Consider the following 8,047-nt stretch of genomic DNA (forward strand, 5'->3'; position numbering starts at 1 on the left):
AGTGGACAGTTTGATTTCATAGAAGTGTGATTGACTTGGAGTTACATTGTGTTGTTTAAGTGTTCCCTTTATTTTTTTGAGCAGTGTATATATTACGATTGAGGGATACTACAGCATGTAGTATAGTATTCTACAGTATACTACAAAATTCTATAGTAAGTACCACACACGATCAAGGGATACCACAGTGTGGAGTATAGAATTCCACAGCAGCATATTCTTATTCATGGTCCTGGGGACCCAAAGCATTGCACTACAAACCTGATTCGAATCATCAAAGCTTGATGATGAGTTGAACATTTGAATCAGCTGTTTAGTGGTAGGGCAAAAACGCAAATGTGCACCCTTTTGAGTCCCCAGGACCAGGAAACACTGTTCTACAGTAGACTACAATATTTTATAGTAAGCACTGTACGATCAAGGGATCCTACGGTGTGTAGTTTAGTATTCTACAGCAGGGATGGGCCACAAAAAAATCTGAACTCATGAGGGTGGCCAGTTGCTCGCTGGTCTGCGTACCCACATCCATACCCCTGCCCCCTCACCACCACCACCACATTGTGAGCGAAACATTTTAGTGGCCTCCCTCTTGACAGCGGAGATAATTATTTTTTACATTTTAGAGTTAATTTAGTGCAATTCTACACATTTTGCCATGGGGTGTAGAGAAAATGTTAGTTTTTTAAAACAAATTTGCTGCAATTCTAAACATTTTGCTATGGGGCGGAGAGAGGATTTTGCAATTATATAACTCCTTTTCTGCAATTCTACTCATTTTGCCATGGGGCAGAGAGGAACATTTGCTATTTTACAGCTATTTTCCTGCGATTCAAATTTTTTTCTCCATAGGGTGGAGAGAAATGTTTGCAGTTTTTTAATATGATATCTGACTGAGACTGACTAACAAAATAAAAACAGACAATGAGCAAAATGTTACAAAACATTTTTGAAACAATTATGGAAGGTATGCTGGAGAGGATATTGCTCTCATTCAAATTTGCACTTTGCTTCCACCTGCTGGTGTGCAAGGCTCCGATGAGAGCAGAGGAAAGGCTGCAAGAGCTGATTCTGTTGGTGTAACAATGACCTGCCACTGSCATTAAACAAAACATGCGTGTCCATGTATGYTGATGATTTAACCATATAMGCAYCAGCAACCACAGCTAATGAAGTCACTGAAACCCTTAACAAAGAGTTGCAGTCTGTTTTGGAATGGGTGGCCAGTAATAAACTGGTCCTGAACATCTCTAAATCTAAGAGCATTGCATTTGGTACAAATCATTCCTTAAGTTCTAGACCTCAGCTGAATCTGGTAATGAATGGTGTGGCTGTTGAACAAGTTGAGTAGACTCAATTACTTGGCGTTACCTTAGATTGTAAACCGTCATGGTCAAAACATATAGATTCAATGGTTGTAAAGATGGGGAGAGGTCTGTTCGTATTAAAGAGATGCTCTGCTTTTTGACACCACACCCCACAAAGCAAGTACTGCAGGCTCTAGTTTGGTCTAATTTTGATTATTGTCCAGTCGTGGGGTCCAGTGCTGCAAGGAAAGACCTAGTTAAGCTGCAGCTGGCCCAGAACAGGGCGGCATGTCTTGCTCTTCATTGTAATCAGAGGGCTGATATAAATAATATGCATGCCAGTGTCTCTCTTGGCTCAGAGTTGAGGAGAGACTGACTGCATCACTTCTTTTTATAAGGAACATTATGTTGAAAATCGCAAATAGTTTGCATTGTCAACTTACACACAGCTCTGACACACATACTTACCCCAACAGACATGCCAACAGGGGTCTTTCACAGTCCCCAAATCCAGAACAAATGCAAGAAAGCGTAGTTTTATATAGAGCTATTATTGCATGGAACTCCATTCCATTTAATATTGCTCAAATAAACAGCAAACCTGGTTTCAAAAAACTGAAAAAGCAACACCTCACAACGCCTCTCCCCTATTTGACCTAGATATTTTGTGTGTATGCATTGAAATGTAGGCTACATGTGCTACATTTCTGCTTTTGCAACAGCTAAATGGGGATCCTAATAAAATACCAAATACCAAAAAAGTATTCTTGTTTCATGCAAACCATTTATTTAATATCCTTGAATAGGACATCTCATAAATACCACTGATGTTTCTCTTAAACAACACTGACCAACACCCAGGACATAGAAGAGAATTGTACAAGACAATGCACAGTGTACAATGTAGTTCTGAGAGTCCAATAGAGGATGCACTCCCTCCGAACAAATCAGCCAATGACCACAGGGTTTGAGTTCCACTGAATTGTGCTTGTGTACCAGCCCACAACACCAAAGAACAAGAGGAGCAAATGAAATCAATGGTGYACAGTAAGCCTAAATTACAATACTTTCATACTTTGTTCTTTGTTGCGACGGGACAAAGAACCTTTGAGGAGTAAAAAGTGTCCTAGCACCAGTAGGTCAWAGCATCACACAATAGCCTAGCCRATTAAACTCAACTCCACGATTTAAAATTAAGTCGAGTGGCGACTAGTGTGGGCGGACTGGAGCTCCGACATCACATAAAATTACGTTCTTATCCACATCTACTGATTTCAGCACCCAAAGAATAGCCCGCAATTACACACAACATTGTTCTGTGTAATCGCGGCTATTCCTTGGGTGCTAAAATCAATTGTTTTTGATAAAAAAACTACATTTTCGTGATGTCGGAGCTCCAGTCCGCCCACACTAGTCGCCGTTCAACTCCATCGTAAATCATGGAGTTTAGTTGAGTATAGTCGGCTAACAGTAGCCTAGGCCTAGCACACACACACACACACACACGCACACACACACAGTAGAAAATAAGGTTTCACGTGAGTTGTAGCAACGACACACACAGTAGAGAAGGTTTAGTCAAGTGGAGCACCATACCATCATTGGCATTCTAGATGCACGAGAACAACTAGACATGTTTACATCTAATCCAGTGGTCATTAACCCAGGACCTGGAAGGTGTGTAGTGAGGTACAGGTTCAAGGTGTGCATGCTTTTGTTCCAGCCCAGCAATAACACACGATTTCATTTATCAAGACTTTAATTCGTTGATCCAGGTGTTAGTGTTGGGTTTGAACAAAAGCCTGCACACACACCCAGTAGCGCTCCAGGACCAGGGTTGGTGACTACCGCTCTAGTCTCTAGTCTGGTTTCTCAAGCTTCTGGTGTCACTCTTTCTAGTCTCCAGTGTGGCGTCAGTTACATCAGCAGCAGGACAACAGACATTGGCTCAATCGGAACAATGGAGTAACAGGCTCAGTCATTGGTCCTTTGTATTTGTGTGCTCATCTAATGCTCAACCCCACTGGTTATCCCTTCTTGAAAACGGTTTTGAGGCTGCAATTTTAGGCTGCTGAACACAACTCAGGTGGATAAGGTGCGTTACCCAAACATGGTGGGAAACACTTTGAAAGGTACAGTAGGACTGTGATCCATGAGGACCAGAGTTGTGCACCTATTCTGTAGTGCACCAATCAGAAGGCACAGGAAGAGAAGAAAGCTGCTGCTGGTGGTGGAAGAGTTTTGACCGCTAGTTGGCTGAGCAGTTACCGGAAGTCACTCCTGACTGGTCCGTCTCTTCTCCAGTTTCATTTTGAGCTCCTCTGTGAGGCCTGGGGAGAGAGGAGTGAGACCTCTGTAGTATGAGCGTGCGTGTGGGAATGAGTGGATACATTGATCAGGACACATGCCACTCACTTTGTGCGAGGAGGGGGGAGGGGGAGAGAACAAGCCGTCTCATTGGGCTGCTGGGTGATGACGGTACTGGTGATGTCACAGCTGACAGGATACGGCGGTCGGGAGCAGGAGACCTGGGTAGGGGTTTCCATCGCTCTACACCAGGACAAACAGAGCGGTTAGTATGTGTGTGTGTGTGTGTGTGTGTGTGGTGTAGGATTTCTGGGTACCTTGTTTGGGGGGTAGGGCGGGGGCTTTGGGTAGTGGGCTGGAAGGGGCACAGTGTAATATTCTCTCTCCATTCTCTTCATTGGACGAAACAAACGCTGAAGGCGACAAATACACAAATATCAATTAACTACATGAACATTGGACAGAACCTCAGATACTGTATCTCTTAGGATTTCAATCAACACTGTGTAAGTGGAAATGTGTTGAGAATTAGTGTGTGTCCGTGTGTGTCTCACTGATGTTCTCCTCATAAGGTTCCTCCAGAAGAAAGGGCTGTAGGGTTCCTGCTGTCTTCTCCACCAGTGCGTCGATGACATCATGAAGCGTAGCACAGGGAATCTAGAGAGGGAAAACACAGAGTTAGGACCCATGGAATAGCAAGATATGAGGCAAGACAACAATGTAGCATGTGTTTATATGYGTGTTGTAACAATGCGTGTGTGAGTGTGTTGGACTTACTGGGTTCTCAACATCTATCACATATCCCCCCTGCTCTCTCTGAGTCACACGATAGTGTCTGAACACTGACCTGAGAAAGAGAGAGAGAGAGAATGCAATTGACAGATCAAATCAATCAAAAAAATGCTTGCAGATCTATGTGTGTATATCTATGTTGAGTGGCCGTTACCCGTTGAGATCCTGGCGGGTGGTGACAGCCAATGAGGATCCGTCTCTGCCGGGCCTCAGCAGCATGTTGCCACAGTCTGGATGTCTCTCTAACAGAACTTCTGCCTCAGTCCTCGACACAGGCCGGAAACACCTATAGACACACAAACGCATATACCGCAGTTTCATATACACACACAAACACACCTAGGTGTAACACACCTGCACTCACTTCAGTGTCAGCAGTGTGTGTGACTCACGATGGGATCTCCCCCAGTAGAGGTACTGATAGGGGTGAGGGGGGAGCGCGGGTGGGGGTGCGTGCTGCTCTGCGTCTGTTCCTTTCTCGGTCCACCACCTCTCTCAGCATCTGCACCTGCCCCGGCAGCAACGTCAGACAGCTGGGCACACTCAGCTACAACAACCAATCACACAGGGGGTTACTGACAGTTCAGGGATCAACCACCAATCAGACAGGATTATACTGTGATGTAGGGTGTGTGATACTTACATCTACGACAGATTGGAGGAAACCCTTCCACAGCTCTCGAGCCTCTAGATTGGCAACCTGGATGAGAGGAGACCAGARAAGAAGTTGTTTCTCTCTGGCTGGCTGTGTGTGTGTGGGTGTGTGTCTGTGTGTTTTATTACTGTGAGTTTTGTCTCTCCATCCTTCATGCGCAGTATGAGTCTAGCTGCCTCCAGGTTTCTGTCTCGGCTGCAGTCGTCTTTGAGTGAGACAAAGCCACTGAGATCCATCTTCTCCACATACTGCAACAGATACACAGATAGACAAATTAACATATACAATAACTCATCCCTGAATATTTACAAAGTGTTTAACACACACACACACACAGAGCATTTACGTGAGTGTCCTTGGCATTATTAAAGAAGAAGAGGGTGTTCCCACACAGACAGGTCCACAGCCGCCGAGAGATCTGGTAACACAGACGGACAGTTACACAGAGGGAATTAGAGCGGTTTAATATTTTAATTGACAACTTCAACATCTATCATGGTTATAACATGAGTTGTAGTACATATATTCACACACAGTTTATCTCCCTCACACACACACACACTTTGGCCCACTAGTGATCCCAGGTCTCAGGGGATGAATCTGCACCACAGCTGTTGTCAATCTGTGGCCATGTGATCCTCCCTTCAATAGAGTGCACCTGAACCCCAGCCCAAATATCTGGTCTATGTGTGTGTCTTTGTTCCACATTCCCCCATCACCTCCCTCCCAGCTGTGCCCAGGCGGTGTCATTATCATGCAGCACCACAACCCACACAGCTCAGCTGACCACTGACACAACCCCCCCATACTTCTCTCCTCTCCCAAACTCCATAGCACAGCGGCACTACCACTCAGCGATAGGCATGGCCAAAGTACAAGCAGCTGTCAAACATTTACCGTTGTCAAAAATCACTGAGTCAGCCCGAGCCTTCCTTTTTGGTTGAATAGGCCAATACATATAATCATTTGTGTTACTGACATAATGACCAATCATGTCTTGACTAGGCTACATTCACCGGGAAATGCCTGTAGTGTTATCCTTTTAAATTCAGTGGCCACTCTAACCCGAGGTTAATAGGAGGACGCTTAGTATACGCGCTTAATTAACTCGCACTCCAGTTGTCTGCYAGTAATCGTGCGCAATAAGCAAGTGTACCGCTAGATGAAAATCACTGCCAGYTTTTTCAAGACTCGCCCATTCGCACACAATAAGGAAGTTGACAGCTTTCGCAGAATGGGGTTTCCAAGGAATTCGCCCCCGCCCGGTGCGCGCTATCTRGGCGACACTATGCAGCCACTCACACAGCATGCAATGCACCGACATTTGTACATTGACGGTATGGCTGCACCTACCTTTTCTTTCGGTCCCCGTTTTTCCAGGTATCCTTCGTAGTAGCAGGGCGGGAGCTGAGCCCTCGTTCCCGAGCGCTGTTTGACTGGTGCAGCCGCCATGAGTATCGCTGGCTGGCTGGGCATAGACAGAGGACAAAGGGGCGCTTAGTAATTGGGAGAGATGACACGCCTTCCTCCGAAGAGATATCACCATGGATATCCGCCAACAGCTGGCTGTCGTGCGCGTCCTTATGTGTCAGTCAGTATAGGATATGTCATTGTGTGGTTTATTGTGAAGTTTGCTTTGATTAGGCTTCTTCAGTAGGGTGAGAGATTGGTTGTGACATCTCAAATATATTGCTAGAAAAGTCGACCACCACCTGCTTGGACACTTATTCCAGAGCCTGACTGATCAATACATTTTTTGACAATCRAMTTGTTTTTGAAACCACTGATTAAATTATTCTATGAATTTAGGCTACCGTTACCGTCATAATTTCATTCAACATTGTGTATAATATTTAAACTACACTGTATTAATGAAAGACTTCTGAAAATAGTGTAATTCATATGTAAATGATATGCATAATGTGCATCCCCCCGAAAGAAAACAATTCATCCAATCATGCATTGTAGACCTGAAGACACAACCAGCACACAGAGGGCCACTTCACTTTATATTTATTTAACAATTGAAAGGACAGCCTCCTTTCCCCTTTACATCATCACAAAAAATATACAATACACAGGAGATTATGACAATACAAAGATAATATAGATAATCCATATAAAAAGATAATCCTGAATTGGTTCAAGCCTCGATCGCTGGAGTGTCACAGTTACAACAAAAAAAGAGCCTCAAAATGAGGCATTAAATYGCTAAACCAAGGCATTACCTATAGACACACATGCAGGCTACTAGCAATTTACACTGGACACCTTCCAATATGATTCTGTATATTAAAATAATGTTAAGATAATACTTATTTTCATAATATCTAAATAATATGGTACTCCAGTGGGGGGGGGTTGGTAGATCTACCCCAGCTCCAAATGTAGTGTGAAAAACATACACATATAATTAGTCACCAATGGCATTAGAATAGTTTTTGACAACGACACATGTCCACAAAAACTGACAAAGGTGGTCTGAACCCTGTTATATAATAGACAACAAGAGAAACATGTACACATTAAGTTAACAGGAACATGCCAAAATGCACATTCGGTTTATTTTGGTAGTGAAGCTGCATGTTCTAGGGAAGGAGTGGAGAGAGAGGGAGAGTTCTGTAGTGATGGGAGAGAGGCAGGGCTCAAGCAAAATGTCCCCTTTTTTGATAATTAGACCATGTAAAAGTTAGTGTAAAGGCAGAGATACAGAGGAGAGGAAGGCAGAGGGGTATTGCAGACAGAGTCTATGAAAGGCAGCCTAGCAGCAGTAACAGTACTAAACAGAGATAGTGTTCAGAGACGTAGTACAACTCTGACCAGCAGAGCTGTGTGTACGCCAACAGAAAAGGACCATTCACTACAGTTATTCACTAGCCTCGGTGCTCAACCCCATATTGTTGCCATACCAAGACAATGGCCACGTTGGCTTCAGTAGAAACAGGCTAGTTATTCCACATACAAGCAGAACAATCACATTTGACAAGTA

General features: G+C 44.1%; 1 protein-coding gene across 1 annotated transcript; it reads right to left on the minus strand.

The window, feature by feature from the left end:
* Positions 1–2,066: 2,066 nt before the first annotated feature.
* stap2a (signal transducing adaptor family member 2a) lies at positions 2,067–6,618 on the minus strand. The gene is made up of 11 exons (XM_024010377.2): positions 6,412–6,618; positions 5,405–5,476; positions 5,187–5,306; positions 5,047–5,103; positions 4,796–4,950; positions 4,558–4,689; positions 4,389–4,458; positions 4,166–4,268; positions 3,929–4,024; positions 3,720–3,854; positions 2,067–3,634 (listed from the first exon to the last, which is right to left on the minus strand). The coding sequence occupies exons 1-11, from the start codon at positions 6,532–6,534 to the stop codon at positions 3,579–3,581; spliced, it is 1,119 nt and encodes a 372-aa protein (XP_023866145.1). The 5' UTR covers positions 6,535–6,618; the 3' UTR covers positions 2,067–3,578.
* Positions 6,619–8,047: the final 1,429 nt, after the last annotated feature.

This window comes from Salvelinus sp. IW2-2015, linkage group LG19, assembly GCF_002910315.2.
Source record: "Salvelinus sp. IW2-2015 linkage group LG19, ASM291031v2, whole genome shotgun sequence".
In the NCBI taxonomy this organism is placed as follows: domain Eukaryota; kingdom Metazoa; phylum Chordata; class Actinopteri; order Salmoniformes; family Salmonidae; genus Salvelinus; species Salvelinus sp. IW2-2015.